The sequence below is a fragment of the Apis laboriosa genome, unplaced genomic scaffold (genome assembly GCF_014066325.1).
Source record: "Apis laboriosa isolate Shangri-la unplaced genomic scaffold, ASM1406632v1 scaffold64_cov150, whole genome shotgun sequence".
NCBI classification, from domain to species: domain Eukaryota; kingdom Metazoa; phylum Arthropoda; class Insecta; order Hymenoptera; family Apidae; genus Apis; species Apis laboriosa.
In genome coordinates, this window is record NW_025224011.1 from 976864 (window position 1) to 1002796 (window position 25933).

The 25933-nt window shown below is 28.1% G+C and overlaps 6 protein-coding genes across 14 annotated transcripts in view; 2 read left to right on the plus strand and 4 right to left on the minus strand.

Annotated features, from left to right (window-relative positions):
* Positions 1–8044, minus strand: part of LOC122718483 — a 51354-nt gene extending 43310 nt beyond the window's left edge. The window contains exons 1-2 of the mRNA XM_043943554.1: positions 7918–8044; positions 7456–7582 (exon numbers count right to left, since the gene is read on the minus strand). The gene's annotated coding sequence lies outside the window, so the exon portion shown is untranslated. The remainder of the gene's footprint in view (positions 1–7455; positions 7583–7917) is intronic.
* A 115-nt stretch (positions 8045–8159) lies between these two features.
* Positions 8160–9567, plus strand: LOC122718479 (RNA polymerase II subunit A C-terminal domain phosphatase SSU72). Its single transcript, XM_043943549.1, has 4 exons — positions 8160–8516; positions 8604–8747; positions 8939–9197; positions 9276–9567. Exons 1-4 carry the CDS (start codon positions 8434–8436, stop codon positions 9375–9377), a joined length of 588 nt encoding a protein of 195 aa, XP_043799484.1. The 5' UTR covers positions 8160–8433; the 3' UTR covers positions 9378–9567.
* A 137-nt stretch (positions 9568–9704) lies between these two features.
* LOC122718478 (large subunit GTPase 1 homolog) lies at positions 9705–12251 on the minus strand. Its single transcript, XM_043943548.1, has 4 exons — positions 12081–12251; positions 10607–11981; positions 10197–10518; positions 9705–10066 (listed from the first exon to the last, which is right to left on the minus strand). Exons 1-4 carry the CDS (start codon positions 12180–12182, stop codon positions 9931–9933), a joined length of 1935 nt encoding a protein of 644 aa, XP_043799483.1. The 5' UTR covers positions 12183–12251; the 3' UTR covers positions 9705–9930.
* Positions 12252–12429: 178 nt separating this feature from the next.
* LOC122718522 lies at positions 12430–21628 on the minus strand. 6 transcript variants are annotated; one of them, XM_043943618.1, is made up of 10 exons: positions 21450–21628; positions 20120–20183; positions 18991–19455; positions 18646–18915; positions 18262–18413; positions 15973–16070; positions 15451–15811; positions 15172–15383; positions 14747–15082; positions 12430–14665 (listed from the first exon to the last, which is right to left on the minus strand). In XM_043943618.1, exons 3-10 carry the CDS (start codon positions 19312–19314, stop codon positions 13251–13253), a joined length of 3168 nt encoding a protein of 1055 aa, XP_043799553.1. In that variant the 5' UTR covers positions 19315–19455; positions 20120–20183; positions 21450–21628; the 3' UTR covers positions 12430–13250. The 6 variants fall into 6 exon arrangements, with proteins under 6 accessions (XP_043799553.1, XP_043799551.1, XP_043799552.1 ...); XM_043943616.1 differs by having other exon boundaries at positions 20040–20183; XM_043943617.1 differs by having other exon boundaries at positions 20040–20183; positions 21486–21569.
* Positions 21629–21702: 74 nt separating this feature from the next.
* LOC122718524 lies at positions 21703–23666 on the plus strand. 2 transcript variants are annotated; one of them, XM_043943627.1, is made up of 5 exons: positions 21703–22041; positions 22308–22498; positions 22639–22827; positions 22895–23380; positions 23442–23666. In XM_043943627.1, exons 1-5 carry the CDS (start codon positions 21940–21942, stop codon positions 23545–23547), a joined length of 1074 nt encoding a protein of 357 aa, XP_043799562.1. In that variant the 5' UTR covers positions 21703–21939; the 3' UTR covers positions 23548–23666. The 2 variants fall into 2 exon arrangements, with proteins under 2 accessions (XP_043799562.1, XP_043799561.1); XM_043943626.1 differs by having other exon boundaries at positions 21706–22057.
* On the minus strand, positions 23650–25575 carry LOC122718523. Of its 3 annotated transcripts, none has more exons than XM_043943624.1 (5): positions 25333–25575; positions 25082–25237; positions 24541–24961; positions 24028–24437; positions 23650–23947 (listed from the first exon to the last, which is right to left on the minus strand). In XM_043943624.1, exons 1-5 carry the CDS (start codon positions 25531–25533, stop codon positions 23750–23752), a joined length of 1386 nt encoding a protein of 461 aa, XP_043799559.1. In that variant the 5' UTR covers positions 25534–25575; the 3' UTR covers positions 23650–23749. The 3 variants fall into 3 exon arrangements, with proteins under 3 accessions (XP_043799559.1, XP_043799557.1, XP_043799560.1); XM_043943622.1 differs by having other exon boundaries at positions 24028–24440; XM_043943625.1 differs by lacking the exon at positions 25082–25237 and having other exon boundaries at positions 24028–24440.
* Positions 25576–25933: the final 358 nt, after the last annotated feature.

A 25933-nucleotide genomic window follows, 5' to 3' on the forward strand; every position in this document is an offset into this window, starting at 1 on the left:
GTTAGGTTGGACGACTCTGGATCGTTGGACGAGTCGTTGAGTCACGCGATTGAATTGATTGGGAATGGGAAGAAAAAAATAACCGTGAGAGAAGGTTAAACAAACAACTCCCGATGGACGAGAACGATTTGTCTTTCTAGCACCTCTAGTTGGTGAAAAGAAACACCTGCGTGCGGCAATTGGACTTCCTTCTATGGAAGAATTTCTTTTTTTGGAGTGAATTCACTCTTTGAAAGGTACCGCTCATAAAAAAAAGTATCGAGGTTAGATATTTGTAAAATTAATTAATTATACGTAATTTCATTTGTCACTTTTATTTAAACGTCTTCTGCTAATTTTTTTTTTTCTTTATGGAGCAAATTACAAATTTTTCTTAATAATATTAAAAGAAATTTATCAATTTTACCAATTTCGCAAGAACAGTTTATAAAAAATTAATTATATTTCAAACTTATGTCATCGTGAAGAGATATTACGACAATATAACACATCTTAATATTAAAACTCAAGATTTGTCGATTTTCTCCTAAAAATTGACGAGTTTGACAGTTGACGATGATTGGTTGAGAAGATAATGGGAAAACATTAAACAAAGATGACAAAGCCACTGATGTTTTGTAAAAAATTATCGGAATAACGGCTGATCATTGAATAGCTCTTCTGGTGAATGGCAAAATCATTCGAACGAACGATCTTTTAACAGCTCTACGAAGAATACAGAGATGAAGAAGAGCATTAAAATGCACCGGTACGCTCCGTGTTCCCTATTCTCTTCGTAACCCATTATACAAGGTGGCCCGCCAAAAACAATGGATTCGTCATGTCCTTTGTCGTGAACAAGACACATAGGAAAAAAAATTTGTCGTGACAAAATATGAATATTTTTCAGAGACACGAAGATAAGTTAGAAAAGATTAGTTAGAAAGGCCATTTTTCTACGTTATGTTCAAAATAATCGATGTTTTTTCATATGCGAAATCACGTATCTCTATGTTTCTACGTAACATTGCGAAAGTTTGTTTAAGACAGCAAAAAGTTTGTTTGTTCGTGTTCTCAAGAGGGTAAAATGCCCTCCACTCGAGAATTGTGAGAGATTCGCTTGAAAAATTTTTGAACATCAAAGGGAACTCGCTTCCTCAAACAATAATAAAATAACAGTAACAAGAAATAGATAAAAAATTATTTCTTCTTCGAACAATCTTCTTTATCTTTCTTATTCTTAAAAAAAAAAATATTATTTCCTCGCCTAAATCCAATATTCGAATCAAAGAGGGATAAAAATTCTAAAAACGATCTCTAAGCTTTTAAAAGTGTAAGAAAGATCTAATTTAAAAATGATTCCGTATATTAATTTTCATTTTTTTAAAATAATTCTTTTATACGATGAAAAATATCATGTTTTTCGCTATCGCGACGACCTCAGATCTAAATGAACGAAATCGAGAGCGGCGAGAAAGGAATTCTAAGGGCAATCGTCGCTTTCACACGTCGAGGAAAGGTCTTTCGGAGAAAGCAACGTGGCAAGGCACTTCCTGTCTGTCCATCTGCGCGGCAGCCATCTCTCTTCTAATATTTTTAGACTATCTTTCTTTGTTTCCTTCGATATTTGCTCGCTAACGATAACAAACAACGACGAAATAACGAATAAAGAAAATAATAATTGGAAGAAGAATCGAATGTGCTCTTATGAAAAATAAAAAATTTTTTTTTTTTATTCCAAGAATAATGATCGATACTGTATTATTGTGAATTATGCGTGATAAATTTTTATGACACTGATAAAATCAATTGATATCCATAATCTATACTACATCGCGTTTGAAAGAATAATTAAAAATTATGTATGTAGATTGAAGGAGGAGAAAATTGAAATTCTTTTAGATATTATTTTATACGGTTTAATTGTTATATGAAAAAATTATAATTTAAAAGTCCATCATGTAGTTAAAATATATAGGATAATTATATGTTACTTTCATATTACTCAACATATTCTTTAAAAATGGCCACCTTTTCAAAAATTACTTAACAGTAATCACAAATTTAATCAACAGATTCATCTTTTTATAACAAAAGATTCTTATATCCAATTAAATTAACAATTAAATTAACTACTCATCGTCGTCATCATCATCATCATCATTTCGCTTTACACGTGAGATGAAGCAGAAGAAAAGATGAAAGAAAAGCTTCGCTTTCAATTAACAACGTAAGAGAGAATATTTTGTTACGTAATTTCTTTGCGTGCTATCGTTTCACGGATCTTCCTTTATACTGCGATCGAGAGAAGCATGGTAAAGTTGCTCGACACGATCAACAACCGCGCCAATTTCGATGAAAATTTCGATAGAAAGAACAGAAGGACGTTTTACCATGGCACGTGTTGTAAACGAATATTTTTCCACTTTCTAGACCGAGTTAAGCGATAATTCTCGTCGACTCTTGGAGATCTCAGCTGAGCACGTACATTACCACGTTCTCGTCTGTCTCTGCAAGATGTTGGGGCAATGCCCTATCAAGGTTGTGAATGTTCCGCGTACATCAAAGAACTTCCTTAACTCGCTAATGTTATTTTTTTCTTCGTCGTTTTTCCTCCCATCAATAGCGTCATTCGATGAGTTTTTCCTACTATTAACGGTAATAATACTTAAATTTAATATGCAACGATTTTTTTTAAAAAAACAAAGTCTATTTTTATAATTTCCGATCTATTTTATCTCATTTTCGAATTCTACGAAATGATCTTTGATCCATTTTGTGTAGATTAGATATATATATATTTTCTGAAATTTCTTTTAAAATCGCAATTTTAAATTTGCAGAATAAATATAACCGAGCTCTTGGTCGAACGAGGCTCAAACAGAATGAAATTCATCGTTCAAGTGAATTTGCATAACTTATCGATGGCCGATGCGCGCCGATGAAAGTGGCGGAAGTCATGAATGCGAAGATTTTTTCGAAGTTTTCCCAACAGGAAAATCGTGAAATCAGCCGATAAATGTCATCAAAGTTCGCCGATTCGTGTCACGATTTGTCCTCGATCGGTATGCAAGTTTTGAAGATCAGACACGATTCTCGACATCGAAACGAGTCACGATTTAATTTTCCCGGCTTTCATCCCATGATTTTTAATGTATTCGAAAAATTAAATCTTTGAGTTGAGAAACATATATTATCATTATTAGAAACAATGTTATTTTTCTGTCTATAATATACATCTATCTAATACGAAACAGATCTTTAATCAATGATAACCAGAATCTTTTATTAATTCAAATTAGTTTTAATGATTCTGAGAAATAATTAAATATTAAAAAAATATTTTTGCACAGAAATTTCAATTAATTTTGTGACTGGAATTATTAAAATCGCTTCAACATTGCGTTCAAGGCAACCTCCAAAACGCTGGCAATTGGCCATTCGGAAAGTTGGCTTAATTGCCAACGGTCATTAATTCGAGTAGCTCGAAATCGTGTGAAGGATTTTTCTGCAACGTCCACCATGGGTCGCGTGACAGTTGTTTCGTAAATACTACTATAATTTTCTATGCTTAACACTAACAAACCTATCGAAATGATAGATTACATACACTTTTTCTTTCATAATTACGAAAGACATCCCGACAAAAACCCTTGACGAAATTCTCGCCCAAATTACAATTACCCTAACCTCACTTTTATTCTAATCGTCCACGCGCGTATAAATAGAAGAATAATAATTTTTAATAAGAAATGTTTAAAGAAAAAATACTAAGAGAATACTAAGAGAAAGAAAGAAGGAGGAGGATGAAAAAAGAAGAATACAAGAGGCATGTACGAACGATTAATATTCGAGTGAGTGACCAGGCCATAACTTTGATTATAATTTAACAGGTGGCTGCATCGCGCGGATGACGTTCAAGCCGGCCATTTTATGCAGACGACATGCGTGAAACGTCAACAAGATGGCTCACGCTGGTGGAACGTCCCTCATCAATATCCATAAGTCAAAGGACATCCGTCTTCGCGTACACACGCGGAATAATTTACAAGGATCCGTGATAACCGAGCGGAGGGATCGTTGGTGAGGGAACGTGCGTGAGGTAATAATGCAAGGGAACGAGGTGACGCCGTTTCCTTTCGACGACGATCCCGATGATAAGCGGCGACGAAGGTTGCATTTTGTTTTATTAATGAATCGCAATAAATACGCCCTTCCGCGTAGAAATGGGAGGGGAATGAGGCGGGAATCGAAGGACAAAGAAGGAATCCGAAATCTGCCTTGGGGGAGAAACGATCCGGGAAGAAGAAACTTGGTACAGTTAGAGAGTCGTTTAGATTGCGAGTGATCACGCGATACGAAGATGGCTGGAAATGAGCGACGCGAGTCGAAGTGAAACGATTATTGGACAGGAGTGAGTGATGCGCTGCGAAAATGCACCTCGAGCTGGAGATGATCGCGGAGAGAAACGTTGCAAATTGGAGACGATTAAAGCGAAAACATTACGAGCTGGAGATGATTAGAGCGAAACAATAATTGGAGAAGAATAACGGGGGATTGGAGCAGAAAAATAAGAATTAGAATCAGAGCGGTGAAGATTGGTGAATATTAAGACGAAATAGGAACGCGGATTGGAAGCAGAAAATTAAAAATTAGCTTCAAAGCGAGGTATAAAACGAATCAATACGGAATGGAGGAGGTACTGGAATAAAACAAAAGAAATTAGAGAGACGAAATGGAACGAAAGATTGTAAATTAAAAAAGATTATGATCAAATAATGTGAGCTGCAAAAATATGTGAAGATAGGAAGCATTGCAATGAATTGGAGAATCAGCATTGAAACAAAATCAATGAAATTAAAGCGGAAGAAGGTGATTTATATCAAGATTGGAGAAAGTTACAATTCCAATAATACAAGATCGAAAAAATGATAAAATTTTGATTTAAGTGATTTGGAATTAAATTGAAGAAAATTGAAATTGAATAACAACAAGGATTATTTTAAAGAGTTAAAGAAGAATCGGTATTTGTATTTAATTTTTAAAGCAAATTTAATATTCCTCTTCTAAAGCATTTTTTTCTGATTACATCACTCTTATGTCACGCACAACCTTCAAATTTTTTATTTTGTCTTACGACAAGTTTGGATTACAAAATAAATATCACGAAGAACAGTTAATCGAACTCTTTTAATTTAATTCTTATTTCATTTATGATTGTTAGTTTTATAAACGGTAAAATATGATTGAATCGCAATGAAGAATGAAATTAATAAATCTTATTTCCATCGTGAAAATAAATCTTTATCAGTTCAAATAATTAATTTCTTGTATAATTTTCCAAGAAATGAAAGATGATTGTATTTCTTTATTATACTGTTAATAAGTAAAAAATAAAAAAACGTTTAACATACGTTCCTTTTTCCCGATACCGAGATTCTTTCAATTTAAATTCATGACTGGCGTCTTTGTGAAATTTCTAGTATAAGCAGACATCATGTATACCTCATCCAACATCCATTAATGACATTTTTACTTCCGTTGGAGGCAAAGAGACATTAGCATCCGTTTTAACAAAATATTTAAAGACTCAATAATCATTCACCACGTAATAAAAAATTTATCATATGAGGTATCAAAATTAAATTATGTAATTACATTGACATTTAACGCGCACGCCGACTTTAGAATGATAAATTAATATTATAGAATAAACAAGAATTTTATATATATTCTTATTTCATATTTTTATTACGATTATCCTATTTTTCGTTATACGAGAAAATTGATGAAAAATAAATGAATAATAGAAAAATTAATATAATTTATTGTTTCTATATAATAATCCCAATATAATAATATTTTAAAAATAATATCTTATTTTTGTCAAAAGATCCTGGATATTCTTACGTTAATAACGTTCTTTATAATTTTAAAAAAATAAAAAATTCATTTTAGTATGTTAAAACGTAAACCAATCCTTTCGAAATTTGTTTTTATTCAAGTCACACGAATCTTGAACGAATCACATTCCCTTTCATAGTAAAAACATAAAGTATGCGAGTAACAAGATCTATTGGGAACAATAAAAAAAGACGAGTCGCGGATCTAAATTGGTTTCGTTAATCGTCGATCAGTTTGCTTAACGAAACAAACGATGAAAAGAGTTGAAGTAATCAGCCAGAATGGACAATCGGTTAGTAAAGGAACAAATTTAAAGATGGATGCAGATTGAAGATCGTTTCTGTGTCGCAACAATTGGCGCTTTTCAAAGGACAATTTCTCAATTACGTTAATATCGGATAGGTTAAAAAGCGACAATTCGTACGTTCCAGATGTACAAGTAATATTTCGAGATGTGAAAGAACGAAATATTTGAATTTTTGGATTTGTAAATTTAATGCATTTTTAAATGTTCAAATCTTTGAAATTTTTCAATCTTTAATTTCTTGAATTTTTAAATTTTTAAGTCTTTGAACTTTGAAATATTTAAAAAAAAATTTTTTAATCTTTAGATATTTGAAATTTTAATATTTAAATTTGTATATTTAAAAAAAAAAATTTTAATTCCTAAATGGAAAAACAATAAAAACAAATTTTTTTTCAAGACAACGTTTTCTTAATCCCTTGCAAGCGAAATTTGTAAATAATTGGTAAATAAAAATAAATTCAAGTAGGAGAAGAGTTTAGAAATTAAAAAAAAGGATTGGTCGAAGGATTGGTCGATCGCAAAATTAAAGTCTTGTCGAGATCGAGATACAAACTCCGCCTTAATTCTAGCCTCGAAACCACAATTTTCATTGCCTACATCCTCTGTTATTTGACGATTTTGCAACAAATCTACAATCATGCGACATTGTGTAATTTAACAACAACAAATATATTCGATAGTCTTTCTGAATTCTTTTTCTCTTCCTTGTTTGTATTAATAAAATATTTAAAATTTAAAGAATAAAATAAATAATAAATAATTAAAATTTTAATTAAAATAATAATTAGAATAAATATAATTTTAAATGATATATTACTATCTTATTCACATAAATTAATTAGTAATTGGCATAATTTAGCATCTTTCTTCCTTTTTTAATACATTTTTTCTTTATTATGTACCGCAATAATTTTCTATATTACTAAATATTCTATATTTTAGTAATATAAATATAATAATATAAATAATAATAGTCTATATTTATTCTATAATTTCTATATTACTAAATATTTATAGAATTATTTAGATTCATTTTCTTTTTTTAATAAAAAATTGTGCAAATGTTTAAATTTCAAATTATATTATTTTCGAGAATAATATCGATAAAAATAATATCGATAGATCGATATATAAAATATTGATGAAGATGCGCATTAAAACAAAATGGAGTTTCTATGCGTTCGCACATGAATAAAAATATATTATGTCACACGATATATTTTTATGTGGTTAATTACTGTTTTATTTATTGATTTTTCACTCACCGCATCGCCGTCTTGAAACTGCTCTGACTGGTTCTGTAGTAAAAAATATGCAAAAAAGATTTACTTCTTTCTCACATATACACTTTCCTCTCTATAGATTGTTTACAAATTATGCTTCACGTTGTGCCTATTTAAAAGAAAATATATATTAATCTTATGATAACTCAATGCCCTTAAAATTTATCTCTTTTAAAATATCTCTCTTAAAATATAATATAATATCGCAACTTTGTACTTTGAATTTTTGTGTATTTTTTTTATGATATATATGAATATAAATTAAATGAACATATTTACACATATAAAGCTTCGATCAACTAACTCGTATGTCACCATATTCTGAATACTTTATAATGTGTATTGATAAGTTAGGTTAGAAGTCCTAAGAAACTGCGTATAATACAAACGTAAACGATTGACAGAAAAAACTTTTAAATCTTAATATTTTATAATTAATTTTACCTTTAATTCATACACAGACTTCCTCGAAGCACATTAAACTGGCGGGTTTGAAGCTTATTTATGACGTCATCGAGCATTGGTCGATAAAAATTCAACATTTACCACAAACTACACCGACGCATCGTATGTTGCGTTACTGACTGTCGATTCTCTTAATGGTTGAGCTTCTCATATAAATGCAGATGTCACTGTCCAACGATGAACTGCCAAATGTGAGCGTAAGAATATATAAGTAGAGCATTTTCATTACGAATTTTACTATGAGTATACGATAAGTAGAGAACGTACGATATTAATTTTAATCATACAGATTTTCAGAATTTTTCGCGATCAGAACAATTCGAATTCCTTTTATACTTTAACATTCTGGGAAACGACTTATTCTGTATTAAATTTTATATAGCGTTAACAAATGTTTCGAATGTGACAGACAGCGTAACGATCCTTAAGGTTAAGTGATATTACGCTTTTTTATATTGTGATTTTTTTTTTTTAAACATTAAATTATTTAGAACAATGCCAGCATCAAATTCTATCAGCGTAGCTGTAATATGTTCTAGCAATATGAATAGAAGTATGGAAGCTCATGCCTTCTTAAGGTAATTGATTCAAATAATAATCAAATTATAAATTATTTAATTAAGTAAAAGTATTAATCAAATTAAATTTTTATTTTTCTTTTTCAGTAAAAAAGGCTTCAATGTAAAATCTTTTGGAACTGGTGATAAAGTCAAGCTTCCTGGAAATGCACCTGATCGTCCTAACATATATGACTTTGGAACTTCTTATGATGAAATCTATAATGATCTTTTATCAAAAGACAAGCAATAGTATCCTTTTTTATTATTAAATAAATAAATTTTTTCTTTCTTTTTATTAGAACATGAACAAGATTATTGGTTTTAAGATTTATATTTTTTTAATTTTTATTCTTTTACATTTTTTTTTTTTTTTTTTTTAGAGATTACAATAAAGTTTATGAAATAATTGAAAGTAAAAACTTCCTTAATCATAATATTAGTTACACACAAAATGGATTATTGCACATGTTAGATAGAAATCGTAGAATAAAACCTAAACCAGAACGATTTCAATTATCCAAAGATAAATTTGATATTTTAATTACTTGTGAAGAACGTGTATATGACCAAGTAATTGAATGCATGGAATCTAGAACTCAAGAAGATAGTCAACCTGTACATTTGATTAATATTGACATTCAGGATAATCATGAAGAAGCTACAGTGGGATCATTCCTTATTTGTGAATTAGTCACTGTGGTAACTTCAAAATTCATTTAAAATTCTATATTTACGTACTTCTATAATTTTTTAGCTAACAAAAATTTATTTTTCTAGCTGGCAAATAGTGAAGACTTAGATAATGACATAGATGAACTACTTCATGAATTTGAATCAAAATTTGCAAGAACAATTTTACATACAGTACTTTTTTATTGAAAAGCCTGTTATATAACAAGAACTTGGTGTTCACAACTTAACTTATAAAAGCAGATTAAATTATAAACTATAAATGTACCACCACATTCTCTGAATCAGATAATGTGGAGCGAGTTCCGTTTTAGCAACAAGTAGGAATTCGATCCGCGCTTCCTATTTAACGAATTATTGCTTTCCACGGAAATCGTTTTAGGGATCTACCATTACATTTATATTATATCTGTACTCCATGGCAAGATATACAAAATGAGATTATTGAACTTATTCAGTAATCCAAGATGCTGGTATCAGAGGAATTAGGAGAGATTAAAGAATAAAGAATATAAATTATGAAATATTTTAATTTTATAATATATACGCATATAAGCATAATAATAAACTATTCTTATATACGTATATATTTTACTGTTAGAATGTATTTGTGGTATGTAGAACTGATATGAGTCTCTGATGTGCTTATGAATACAGAGACTTGTATATTACAAAATATGATCCGCTGTTATATAGCGAAAAGGCCTTCAATTCTCACAATATAATATAAATATTCATAAAATCAATGTTGATCAAGATGAGCGTATAATCTTCTTGTTTTCTCACGTTTTTTTTTATTCGAATGTTTGTTAATCTTTTTCCATGGTTTTTCTTCAAGCAACAAACTCTGTGTAGAACCAGTTATTGATCCTATATCGCTGAAAAAATTACAATAATTATTAAAATATTCAAAATGACACGCTCCATTACTTATTATTATACATGAATTATTGTCAATAATTATACAAAAATGACTTTATCAAATAAATATAAAATAATGTTACGTACTTAGAACTAGATCGGCATAAACTATGCATTTTTCCAATCACTCCTTTTACATGAATATTAGAAATATTATTTTGAAAAAATACTTTATCTACATCTTCTGACGTAATTTTACTTCCTTTATTCGCGCGCACCGTTCTAGGCGGTAAATGTTTATTTTCAGAAATTATTCTTTTTCGTGAAGGGAATGTATGAAATTTTTTTTGTTCTATCGTTGGTGGTGCAACACAATATAACAATCTACCATTTACAAAATCTTTCAAAAGATATCGTGCGGAGCGTGGATTATCTGGTTGTCCATTTTGTGTCATGAAACCTCTACTATCTAATAAATAATAAAAATAAAAATAATAAAGGAAAATATAAAGATAAATATAAATTATTACATATGTATTCAAATTATAAACACATACATCCATAAGCATTTAAAATTTCTTCTGCAGTTGGAGGACGATCAGAATCTTCTCCTTCTAATGGTAGAGGTATCATAATCCCATAAAGATCCTCTATAATATGTCTTGGTATTAAAGTACCTAATAATGTAATTGAAGGTACATGATCTTTCATTTGATCAATTGGTAATATACCATGTATAATCATTTCAGCTTTTGTACAAACAAAAGAGGGCATTACTAATCCAGGACAATCACAAAGAAGTAGATCCTTATCCAAGAATAATGTTTGAAAATGTTTTGTTTTACCTGGTGTTGCAGATACTGATACTTTCTTGTCCATTAACAAGGCATTTATTGTAGAACTCTTACCTACATTTGGATAGCCAACTAAACCAATTGTTGTAATTCCTTTTGTATATGTTTCATCTTTATAAATTGTTTTAAAAAATAATACTAATTGATCTCTACTTAACAATTCTGATGAATTTTTTACCTCTATATTGTCTTCTATATTTTTTTTATCTATTTTCTTTTCTATTTTTAAATCATTTATATTGTTTTTATTGTCTTTACAATTTACTTTCTTCTCATTTTCAATATTGGTATTATTACTACCATCATCTGCACTTTCATATTCACTTTCTGAAGCAAATTCTGAAGTATATAACGATTTATCACTATCATCATTTTCTATGTCATTATTTTGTTCATTCTCAGAATAGTCTTCTTCTATTATATCTTTTATCTTTTCTTTCTCAACTGCTAATATGGCAGAAAAAAATGCAACTTTTAATTTAATATTTGTGAAATATTCTGCCCATATTTGTCTCTGTTCTTCTGTTAAAAAATCTGCTTTATTAATCAATATTATGTTCATCTTTTTAGAATCTACTTCTTTAACATACAATTCCAAATCTTCACAACGGAAAAGAAGTGGATTTCTCGCATCAACTATCTGTACAACAATATCACTGCGTTCTACTACTCTCCATAATTGTCTCCAAAATTCCAAATTCTTTTCATATGGAGTTAACATTAATCCCTCTGTTTCTTGTAACATAGAAAGAGAACGTCTCCATTCTAAAAATTCTTCTCTTTCTTTGCTTTGTAATTCATGAGCTGTTGTAGAACTATCCCATTTTGGCCTTCTTGGTATTTTCAGAAGTGTTTTATTTTTCTTTTGTGACTCCAACACTTTTTCTTTTTCATCTTTAGAAAGTAATCCGATTCCACTTTTTGGATTAACAAATTTGATGTTTAATTTCTCGGCATGAAACTCGGTTCCTGCTAACTCTGCAGTAGAAAGAAATTCTTGAAAAGAATTTTCTTCTGTGACGGATTGAAGATTAAGACGTCCCCAATCGTAACCATCATTTAATTCAGTGGTGTGAAGCTAATCGAAGATACAATTAGAATATTGAAAATTATTTATCATTTAATTCTTTTTCATGTTCAAAAAACGAACAGGTTATGAATGAAGGCATTACCTTACCATAGATGAATCAACATTTCTTTTATTTCTAAACGAACTAAGACGATCTCTAATCAAAGATTTTCCTAAATTGCCGCTTCTTACTTTTCCTTTTTTACCCATTGTATTAAATATTATATTACTTTAAAAAAGCATGGCGTGAGAATGATTGTTACTAAAACACAACTATCAAATATCGGAAGTAACGTAACGGTATGAACAGAATGTCAAAAAAATAAATATAATATATATTATAAATAAATAATAATTATGAATCATGTATTAAAAAATTATTTTTAAATGCAATTTAATGCATAAAATATTTTACGGATAGAATTAAAATATATATATTTATACATCATACATTTGAACTATTTTTATGTATATAGTTAAGATAAATCTATATCTAATATCTATAAATTATTTCTGGGGCAGAGCTTTAATCGAATAATTCTGCATCGTACTTCATTTTTATTAATAATTGATAGGTAAACTGTTCTGGTTCACAATTTTTTGACGACCAGTAACAATTACGAAACGTTCAACATGCTCCACATGCTTCTCTACCCTATTCCCGCACGCTCAATCAATTCTCAAAATCGGAACAAGAAAATTTCTTTCGCAAGGCAGCTTGTGAACAGTTGTTTTTTTCTTTTTTTATCCTTTTTTTATCCTTTTTTTAATCGGAATAATATCGGTGAGTCATTGGTTATATCTTATATATTACAATTTCTGCGGCTTTATACGATTCACCACACTTGTACACTCGTGCAAGTATTACAAGTTGCGGGAAAGAGGTCGCACTTGCTTCCAGCACGAATTCATCTCTTGCATTATTTAGAAATCTAGTCATCTAGAATATGGATAATCAGTCGCTTTTTCTGGCAAAAGGACAATTCTCTTCAAATAAAGTCCTTTCGGAAAAAGAAAATATACTTTCATCCAAGCACGCTGTATTAACGCCCACTTCGAGTTTCTTTTTTAGCACAGAATATAAAATGGCTCGCAACGTGTCTGATATGGGTCGTTATTTTACACTGCAATGCTCTTACAGAATACCACCGTTCTACGCATAAAATTCATTATCAATAACTGTACAACCTATTACGGAACAACCGGATCATTCGTGCAGGGCGAACGGCAGTATGTCAACATATATATAACATGCAGACACTTTCATTCTGAATAATTTCAATAATTATCTCTTCCTCGAATGCCTCGTGGTTGATCACCGTCACGTCCTCTACCGCGATTATTATACCCACTCCTTCCCATTCTTCCCATGTTATTGTCATTAGGTCCCCTATTCATGGGACCTCGATTAGGTCCAAGTTTATTTCCAAAATTACCAAAATTTGAATTAAAATTATTTGCTGGATTTTGTCCAGGATTCTGACCTCGAAAACCAGGACCGAATCCAGGTCGATCAAAATTGGGCGGACCAGAATTCGGTCCACGAAAATTTGGCAAACCTTGAAAATTGTTACCGAATGGACCTTGATTCGGTCCAAATGGAGGTAACGGACTCGGCCTAAAGTGTTGATTAGGTCCAAAATTACCATTTGGTGGTCTAAAATTAGGACCAAAATTTCCAGGTGGGGGTCCATTAGGACCAAAACCAGGATGCATATTAGGATGATGCATCATGTGCATTGGACCATCAATTCCTTGCATACCAGGATGTAGTGGTTTATTCTGCATAGGATGCTGGGACATATTTGGATGTGGCACTAAACTTGGAATGGGAGGAGTCATATTAGGATTAATATTCTGCATATTATGATGACTCGATATATGAGATATACTGTTGCCTAAATGGGGCATATTGTTACTTATGCCTATACCTATGGGTATGTTATCGCGTTTATCGAAATTGTTTGAAAAACCACCATCCCCTTTCCTGGGCCCATCATTCATCGACTTTTCATCATCCCATCGCGAACTACCGTCTCTATCTCTGTCATCATAAATATCGTTGTCCAAAGGCTTCTTCAAAGAAAATCCATGAGAACTCCTAAAATCCTTATCTGCAAAGTTACTTCTTACATCATAATCAGAACGCGAACTAGGCCTTCCAGGTCCGCTGGATATGTTAAACCGTAAGTCCTCGTCGCGATTTGTATTTCTAGTGCTTTCACCATGAGGAAGTTTCCTGAGATCTTCATCCTGTCCACTATGAAAAGAATTGGTCTCGTTGGAGTGTTGATTTGACTTTGCTCCGGTATACCTTAAATCGGTATCACTAGATTGTGAGTCTTCTGTCATCACTCCGCCGAAAACCGGTTGATGAATCTTCGACGTTCGATCACTGGCTCCACCATCACTCCAACCGATCAGTTGATCAAACTTTCGTTTTCCACCACGATTCAAAGCTTTTAATAATTCGGGATTCTGTGCGAACTTGGAACTAGGTAAAGGTGGAGGAAGTTCAATATCGGGTACTTTAGAATAATCTATTTCGCCGTCGTCTTGCAAATATTCTTCGGAATCATCCATATTATCCGGTGGACCTACAACGTCCCGTAATTCTTCTATTTCTCCGGAGAATACTAATTTATTTATGGCATCGTTTCCTTTACTAATTGCTTCTGCTAACTTAGAACCGGCTATAAAATTAATAAATAATTAATAATCTTAAAGTTATATTTAAAATTATAATAATTGAATTTTTATATATTAAAACTTACGTTCAACGGGAATCATTTTTCCATATAATATAATACCATTTGGTGTCACTTCGTTTAGAGGCACTGCTCCTGGCGTGGTTTCAATTAATTGATTTACAAATGCATTTAAAGCTTCTACCTGCTCCATATCCTCTGCCTCCATTTCATTCCATTGAGCTTGAAAATTTCTTGGAATCGGTTTGCTATATGGAACTTTTTTATTAGCGAATTTCTTGCCTTCATCAACTGCATGATCCAAATCTAAACCAGGAATACCACCGCTTTTGTCTTCTGGTTCACCATCAGCATTGATTCTATCTTCTGGTCCCATACCAGGTATGACGGCTGCTTCATCGGCTATGAAATAATCAAAGCAATAACAAAATATCCAATTCCTTTAATTTTGTTTACAAGATTCTTTTTGTTATTCTCATAACATATAGTACCAATTTCGTGATCATCAACACCAGCCGATCCTGCAGGTAAAGTATTGAGATTATACTTGTCTCTCATTAAATCTCCAGGTCTGTTTCGTGTCCAAAACTTTGAAGTATGATCATTACTACCAGAACACAGAATGTGTCCTAATGGATGCCACGCTAATGTCCAGACTATACTATCATGAGCTTGTTCTATCGCACCTACTTCTTTATCAGCTCTAAAAATCAATCATGATATAAATAATATGTAAAAAAATTAAATTAGAAGAAATACTGAAAACATACCCGACGTGCCAAAATAAAATAGCTCCATCACTTCCGCCACTACAAAAGAGACCTTCGTGACTTGGATGCCACGCAACGCTAGAAGCTTCTTTTTTATGACCACGAAATGTTTGAACTTCTTGACTTAAATTTCGAAGATCAAACAATTTGAGCAAATGATCCCGTGACGCAGTTACTAGCCAATTTCCATTTTCGTTCCATTTAACATCCATAACTGTTGATTTATGTGCATGTAAAGTTGCAAGAGACTGTCCAGTTTTTGGATCCCATAATTTAACTGGTTGCTGATTATCTTTGCTCCCAGAGATGACTAGACTTTTTTGTGGATGCCAGTGTACACATTTCACATCAGCTCCATGACCTAAAAAATAATTATGTTAATATCAACATATAATTATCTAATATTATTTTTTACTTATCTATTTAAAATATAAGCAATAAATAAAATATAAACGAAAAGTTTATATTTAATATTATATTAATGAGAGAGAGAACTTTAAAAAAAAATAATGTAATGTATACCCCTGAGAATTCGTTCTTCATGACACCGAAGAAAGTCCCAAATTCTGACAGTTCCATCATCACTGCATGTTGCCAGTTTGTGATCCGTTGGGCTGAAACTACCCACCCAAAAAACAAGAATTATATTTAAACAATACGCTGTTATGTATTTATAAAGCAATTCTTTATTTGCAAATGCTCACAATGAGAATTTTCTCAATGAAACAAGTATTATAGAATGTATAATACATATTTTATTAGACACGCGTATAAAGTCAGATAATAAAATAGTAATGTAACATAATGAAAAATTGATTACACATTGACATTTATTAATTTTTATTGAAGTTCTATCCTTTTACAAGTGCAATATATTCAAAGCGGAAAAGAAACAGAACATGAGAAATTTATTTATATTTAATAAAACATTTCATAAAACATATAGTACACCTTACGGACATTATTATAATATGATATCAAAATATGATCATTAAGAATTGAAGTTAAAAACATACAAGCTTACATTTATTACTGATTTGTCATTTTGCTTGTTAAATATATATATTACACATGCAATATTTATTTATATGTATATGAAACAAGCAAAGAATATTATCCTTCTTTTTTTTTTACAGTACCATTGGCTAAATAAATTAGGTATTTGCATATCTACATGTGCATCCTTGATAAATCTATCTTAAATATATTATATTTAGCAAATTAAATAAAACAAACTTATAAAGGATTATTTGTTAAATTATTTAAATTAAATGCATAGCAAGCTATTATTATCATTACTAATATTCTTTACTTCTTTACTATATTTTGTGAGTTAAGCATAAATTATATTTGTATGAAAAACGTTTATAATAATGTATAAGAATGTATGAAAAAAGTTCATTTTTAGGTCAATTAAAGAAATGATGTACCAATAATTTAATGTTTTAAAAACGCGCATAATGATTTTTTACTGTAGTTCATTTTGAGGAATAAACAGACATCAGTAATAAAAGGAAGATCTAAGTGTAAATATTGTAAATAAACAAAAAACCATCTTCGACAGTCATATCTGGCACTCAAACAAAATTTATTGCTGATCAAGCAAGAAACTGTTTCATTGTCATGAAAATAGAAGTCTTTTTGATGCCACATGACCACCGAATGATATACCAAGAGTGATATTTTTTCAAAAGTTCAACATTTATTGCACAAAAAAAATGTCCGAAGTGTACATGAAATTTATTATATCTCTCTGTTACTCTCTCTCTCTCTCTCATCTGCAAAAGGGTACAAGTGACACAGACCAAAGAGAAAATATTTTATTTTCAGAAACATATGATATTGCAAATATTTTTATTTAACTTTATTAAAAACTTGGATGTAAAGAAGGACACAGGATATTTATTTTTATTGTAATTCCATGGGAATCTCGACTAGGTATTGCTGTATTTATATTTTTGTTTGTTTATTCGTCATTCTAAATATATACATTTTACCCAATAATCTAACCATATAAATTCATAAACTATGAGCCATAAGGACCTAATCTTTTTTTTTTTTTAATTTATTTTATTTTTTCTCAGATCTTTCAGTATAAAGATAATATATTTTTACTATCATAATCTAGTGGACCATATAGATTCATTTAGGTCCCTAAGACTCTATGAATACAAATGATAAGTTTCATATTAATACACATACAATATATTTGACAGAACACTATCCTTGCTGATCAATTTTGAATATTATGATGTATGTGAATATGAAGATTTTAAAAATTTAATAATCTCAAAAGACTATGAAATATTTAACTTTATTAAAAAATTTAATTTAAATCAAATAAAAACAACTAGTTACTTGTATAATATCATTCAATATTTGTAGCATTATTATAGTATATTATTTTTTAGTATAGAAAGCTTCATGTTTAATATCATAAAATTACTTAAAAATTAAATGCAATGAAAATCTTAATAAGAAAAATGAGAAAATTGATTTATAATAATAGATATCGCTGTATAGTATAGGAAATAGATTTTCATCCTAGATTTTATATCACAGAAATTTTCTAAATCCTGAAAATTTATATTTCCCATACACCTAATACCAGGACAAATACAATCTATGAAAAATTCTAGAAATCACCTGTGTACCCATACAAGAATCAATGTTTTCAAAACAAAAATATTATAAAACCAGAAAAGGAAGAGAATGAGAGTCATGTCCAATATCTCAACTACAGCAAGGATGGACGGATCATCGATAACAGTGGCGCAAGAGACGTAAGGACTAGTGTGGTGGATGGTATACCTGAGTCCTCTAATCGCTTCTTTGTGCGCCTGAAACATCTTGACGTTGTTCATGTTGCTCTGCCAATACTTCACATAGCCTGCATGATCTCCTGTAACCATCCAGCTCTCATTGTGTGACCATACCATTGTTCTCACAGGACTATCATGTGCCTACACAGACAAAAGCAATTGTTTATTAATGTATCTGAAACTAGCATATATTTTGTAAGGCAAATAATATACTCAAACTTTAAATTTTTGCAAATATTTGAAATTTCTTTTTTACAGAAAGTTTTTTATTGAAATTATAAAAATTAATAATAGATAATAGAATAATAAATTATACAGTAAATTATGCAGAAATTTAATTAATATTAAGTTATAAATAATGTATATAAAATACCTGCAAAATAGTTTCAAAATTAAATGTAAGACCATTCCATAAAGTAAATTCCCCACTAGATGCACCAGTAACAAGACGTCTTCCCTCTGGTGTCCAAGCCATACAGAAGATAGGACATCGCATTTTATTCGTTGCAGTTTTTACAAATCTTGTAGTAACTGCATTTATGGGATTATCAACATAACTAGGTGGTGGAAGTAGATCAGGATAATACATCACATCTGGTTGAAGGGCACGTCTGTCCCTATAATCTCTCTGCCATACTCGATTCTATAAATAAAAAATATAATATTACTATTATTTATCAGAATTATATTCAAAATATAGAATTCTATCAAGAATTACCTCTAAGCTCTTTATAATAGCAGAATTGTAGTCTACAGTTTTACGCATAACAGATTTCCGAAGTCTTTTTCCATCAAACTCATCTTGTAATGTATCTTGACCAGCAGCAACAATTTTTGGTGCATGATAAGGTCTAAACGGTTTAAAAAATCCTCTTGCTCCATCCCTATGATTGGTATATCGATGCTGGTAACTTCCAGATGTGTTTATAGTAGTTAAATTAGGAGGTGGAGCTGATAAATTTGGAGTAGCAGGAGGTGGCACAGACATATTAGGTAAACTTATAGCTGGTGGAGGATTTGCAAATTGAGTATTTGCAGACATAATGAAATAATTTATAGGATAATATAATAACTTTAAATATGTAAAAGAAAATGTAATCTAAATGGACAATAAGGGACAAACGATATTTGTTGTTTAATATTAGTTAATGTTGCTATGCTGAATCCATTGCAGTTATTAATTCTGTAAATAAACATAAGTTTTCTATTATTATTTTATAAAGCAATTTTAATAGTATTTAATCTTCATTAATGTTACATTTAATAGATTTTTAAATTATATTTATTTAATTCACATATGGTATGTAATACACTGTTGGGTATTTAATAAATGAAAAACACCTACAATTTTGACTTAATTTATATTTGCATAATTTATTAAATTAAAAAAAGAGATTATGTAAATTTTAATAAAATGATATTAATTCTATAGTTTCTTTAACACAAAATATTGTAACGAATAGTAGATCTACGTCACGTTCAAATATAAATGAATAGAAAATTCACTTTCACAATATAAAATATAATATTGAGATTCCTCGATATTTATATTTATTACTACAAATTTTCCTTTGATTGATTTATCATGAAATAATTAAATATATAATAGATGAAGATAAGACAAAACCTATTTCTATCGAAATTAAAACGTTAATAAAGGTTATATGAATTATTTTCGAAAAAAAGAAATAAATCCAATAAACTGTATTAAAATTCTAACTTTTTCTAATATGAAGTAAAACGTATTTACAGAAGCTGATAAACAACCTGTTTGTTAATTGTGAACAAATTTTCTTTGATGCTGTTACACTGTAAAACGCTTAATATGTTGTGGAGATACTTCCCACGTTTGCCACCAGAGGTCCATTAACTTACTATCTTTCCCACAAGAGGTCGTCAAGTTATCCGTTTCTACAAATACAATTTAATTTTTTTATCCTTACAATAACGTCCTCCAATCATTTTACTTTTACCTTTCATATAAAAAAAGATTTTTAAATAATATTAATGAAATATATAGATTGAGAACAATCATTATTCAGAAAAAATAAATAACTTTCATGTTCTACTTCTATCATATATAAATTTACTCAACGAACAAACAGCAAAGGAATTTATGTATCTGCTATATGTATGCCATTATTTTTTTGGACAATGATATATTATTCATATATTATTCATATTTATTTATATTTCTGACAAAAATTTTAATAAAATTGTTCTAAATTATTGTTCATGTATATTTAGAGTAAAATTAAAAATAAATTATATGTAAAAAAGTAATACTAAGTAGTTATTATGATCAGAATACTAATACATGTTAAAAATTATCACGTATTTTATGAATTTTTCTAAAAAAAACAATGGATATTACAACAACTAAATGTGAGTTATATTTTTTTGAAATATTCATTTATGACTGTCTATCTCTTTACAATCTAATAAAATTAATTAATAATTAATGTTAATATATTATTGACTTTAATAATGGTTATATGTTTCTTCTTCTCTAACTTATATACACTATATATTATGTACTGTTTGCAAATTGCAATCAAAATAATTGCATCTGTGCATAGTTTCTATATCCTTGTAAGATATTACATAATTTAAGTATAATATATACGTCAATTAATTATTGAAACATATGCATATGCATAATATGCAATATATGTGCATAATGTGCAATACATGTGCATAATAAAAAAAGATTTAATTTTTGCCTCACATATAGTTTTAGACAAATAATAATAACAAATATTTTTTATATGAAAGACAAAAATAATAAAAATTACACATGTTTGTCTTTCATATGATTTTTATAAACTTCAGTAACCTATCTCTTAAATTAAAAATTTGCCAACATAAATATAACTTAGAATTTTTTATAGAAAATAATGAGTTATATTGATAATATAATAAAAATTATGTATAAAAATTATAATATTGAATTTTTTTATTTTTATATTTTTCAAAACAAAGACAATTTTAAAAAAAAAGTTATCATGTCTATTTAATTCTGCAGATATGCAGAAAAATATATACGCAGAAATTCCCATGTTATTATGGAAAGAAAGCCATTTATTTCAAATTATTATTATATCTGGCACATTTAGAATTATGCAAATTTCTATATTGGAAATAGTGAAAAAAATTAGAAAGTGAAAGGAAAAATACCGAATATTGCATTGTTAGAATTAGAATTAGACTAACTTGGAAATACGATGTTTAGTTTGATTTAAATTTGATTTTTCAAATATTCAAGATTCGAATTTGAAAATTATGGATTTATAAATTGTTATTTTTTGATCTTATCCCTAAACTAATCTAATTCTAAAACAATACGATGTAATAGGACACCCGTTATTTCTTTTCTCATTTCACTACAATACGAGTCATGACGCCATGACACTATAAATTATACTAATTTCTAGCATTATTCGCAATGTGGAAATTCATTTGGCTATTGTACATTTAGTGTTTCTTGTATATCAAAATACTAAAAGCATTGTGATAATTATTAACACATATAAATATTTATAATTCATTTAAAATTTATTGAAACAATGATATCTTTCAAAATATTAACAAGTTGATATAAAATATTTATAAAGTTACTATAATTACTATACTAAAAATTTTAGTGAAAAATATAATAATATAAATCATGGATAATTGTACTATAACAAAACTTCCTCATCATATACAACAAAAATTGTGTAATACACGACCTCCTTATAGGCAGGGAAAAAAATTAACATCTGTGAAGGTAGCATTGTGAACTTGTATCCTATTTTTCATAAAATAAGTTTAATAATAAATAATATTTTAAGTTATTTTATATTATTTTTTTAATTAAATCATAAATTAATTATAAAAATTACTAGATCATTTATATACATTTCTTTAAAAATTATAACGAATTTAAATTTTCAAATTTATATAATTTTATTTTAAATAATTAATTTTATAATCTGCTATCATTTTTGTTTTTCTTCAATAATATTTCCTTGACACACTAGCTCTATGTAACAGGTTTATACAATAAATGATGAATCAAAACATTTAATGATATGTGGAGTACCAAAACTCCAATTAGGTGAAGAAATAAAAAAACTTGTTGAATCTTATGGTAATATAAAAAAAATTCACATAGTTCATGATTATCCCACAGAAGAGTTTACAGAAGCATATTATATACAATATGTTCATATACAAAGTGCAAGGTAAATATATTTTTTTATAGTATATATTTTATAGTATATATTTTTATAGTATATATTTCTATAGTAATGATATATAATAATATATAATTTAAAGTTTTATAATTTATTATATTTATGTTTCATATTATACATTTATATAGAATAGCAAAACGATTCATTGATGATAAAAATTTTTATGGAGGTTCATTACATGTTTTTTATGTACCTGAACTTGAAAGTATCTCAGAAACTAAAGAAAAACTTCTTCAACGTCAAAAAGATGTAAATATACGTATTAAAAAAAATCAACAAGATCTAAAGAATCCAAATATCAATAAATTTATTCCCAAGTATGTAAAATATGAAAATAATAGTAAATAAAAAAGTTGAATTATTATATTGAATAATAATTTTCAGAGAACAATATAATAGAAGAAAGAGAACACCTGCTTTACCACTTACAAAAGAGCGTCTTATTCAACAGTATCCTGGGAAAACTTTATCATCTATTTATGATGGTATACCACAAAATCTAGATCCAAGATTAGTATGTCAATCCAATCTACCATCTACTTCATTTGAATATTCAAATAATGCATCTATATTAAAAGTTCCTTATCATTCAACTGAAGCTATTATTAAGACAAGTGTACCTAAAGAAACTATATTAAAATCAAATTATACTAAAAACAAAAGAAAAAATTATAAAGGACAATATATTAATAATAATGTAAAAGTTAGACTTGTTAAACCACAACTTGTAGATACAAGTACTATAGTAAAATGGGATATTTCAAATAAAAATATATTTTCTAATCCAAAGAAAATTGATAGTAATATAACTATTAAATTAATACCAAAAAATGATGTTGAGAAAAAAAGGATTATAATAAAAGATCCAAGGTAGATTATATATTATATTTTATATCATATATACTTTTATAATATGTTATAATTATTGTAGTGTGTCCCAGTTGGTACAACCAAGTGAAAATCTGCAATTGTCAATTAAAGAAGCTAAATCGCAAATACGAGCGGCCATGCAAATGAATAATAAGGAAAATCCATGATTTTATATTAAAATATGTAATAGAGAAAAAAATTCTTTTTTAAGAAAATTATTTATTTTATATTAAATAAATACACTATTGCAATTAATTTTTTACATTTATGTTTACAATTAATTTTTACAATTATTTAAATTTTTATATAAAAATAATTCTATAAAAGATATAAACTATGTCTAAACTTTTCTTATAAAAATTAATAATCTTAAATAATAACAGTTGAATCTGGATCCCATTGTACACCATTTAATTTAGATTTTACAAAATATTTTTTATGCGGTGGTGTATTTTCTTTTAATATTTTTGAGACAACATTTCTATTCTTAAACACCTGTTGTGGTGACTTTGTTAACAGTGTTTGTATTTGTTCATTATTTGAACGATTTCCAAGAGGAGTTCGAATCTGAAAATAAAAATATGCATATAATATTTTTATTTCCTTAAAAATAATTAATTTTATAACTATTACTATTTATGAAATACCTTTATGGATTCATTTTCATTTTTATCAATAAAAGATTTTTTTTCATCTGTTGTAACTTTAATTTCTGATTTGATAATTTTTTTCTTTTTTTTAAGTGTGTCTACTTTTGTCTTTTCATTTTCAGAATTAATTAATTTTGGAATTAAGTCTTTGGTATTATCATTGTCAAATGTTATAATTACTTCTTCCTTATTTATTTGTGACATTTTTTCTGTAACTTCTTGTACATTATCTGATTCATTTAATTCTGATTCCTCGAATGTATCCAATATTAATGAATCCCTCCATATTTTAATTATATCATTATTAATAATACATTTTTGTTCTGCATTCTTTTTAATATTATTATCATTACAATTATTTTGTTCTAAAATGCTTTGAACTTCATTTTGATCTTCTAATTCTTTTTCTACTAATATAAATATTTTTTGATCAGATATAATAAATTTTTTGAAACATTTTTATATATTATAATACAAATTAACTTTAAATTATTAATACTAATTTCTTACCAATTTCTGAAATAAAATTAGTTTTAACTGAATCATTTGAATATGATGATTCAGGTTCATTTAATTTGTCATCAGAATCAGTAATAACTGAATGTAAAGAATTTACTGCAGATGTGTCTAAATCCGCTAAAACTTGTACTTCAGTAACATTAAATTGTGATGACATTTCACAATATGAAAATTTTGGATAAAAAATATCTGTATCATAACTGCCTTGTCTATGCAAACATTCTTGAGATCTTGCTCTTAAACGTTCAATAGATTTTGGCATTAAAATTGGAGTTCTATCAAAATCTGCTGCTGGAGATCTAGGATCAAGTCCTAGAATATTATAACGTTCCTTTTCTATATCAGTGATTATTTTTTTATTATTTAAATTATTACTTGTTGGTGTTAAAAGATTTTCTTCATTTTTATTTTGCTAAAATATTTAAAATAAATAAATTTCATAAATTATTTATAACAATAAAAATAATAATATATATAACAACAAAAGTAAAATATTTCATTTTTTTAAAAAAGAGAAAATGTTGAGATATACTTTTGGAATTTCTATTAATTTTGGCATCAAATGTTTTTTAGGAGTTAAACATAACATTATTTTATCTATATCTGTTTCCAAGTATGATTTATTTTGTAAATGTTTTGGAATTGCTGATATTATTTTTTTATTTAATCCAACAGGTGTATTATTCACCTATTAATGTTAATATTATTTATTATTTATATATATTAATAATATTACATAAATTAATAATTTATAAAATTTATATCAATTTATGTTATAATTACCTCAATTGGTGTTCTACTTATTCCACTCGTTACAGATCTAGGATCTGTAACTAATGTTTTACGAATTATTGGTGGAGTTTGCATATTTTTTTCAATAGTTACTTCATCTATCGCTGATGAATCTTTTATTTCTTCTTTTTCAATCTCATTGTTATACGTTTCAGTTTTATGAGTAAAAAATTTATTAACATAATTTCCCATTATCGTGATTGTTTTTCTTATATTTTTTCACTTTGATTTTTAATGAATAAATTCAAAATAAAATTCGATTATATTTTCAATTACATTACCAACATCACTTCTTTGAATATATAACGGATCAGTAATATATTATAGTCAACATTTTACAAATATTTATTTAATGTTCAATATATATATTTGTTATATTTAATATTATATGATACTTAATAATTGAAATGAATTTACCTTAAATTAAACTTTGAAATGTTTTATATAAAATATAGTAAAATTTTTAACATCAGCAAACAATAAATTCAAACTCAAATATTATAATTCACCTTTAAAAATTAATCAAAAGATACAATCTTACCAACATAAGGCTTTAAATAAGTAATACCAATACAAAAACTTTGTTTCATAT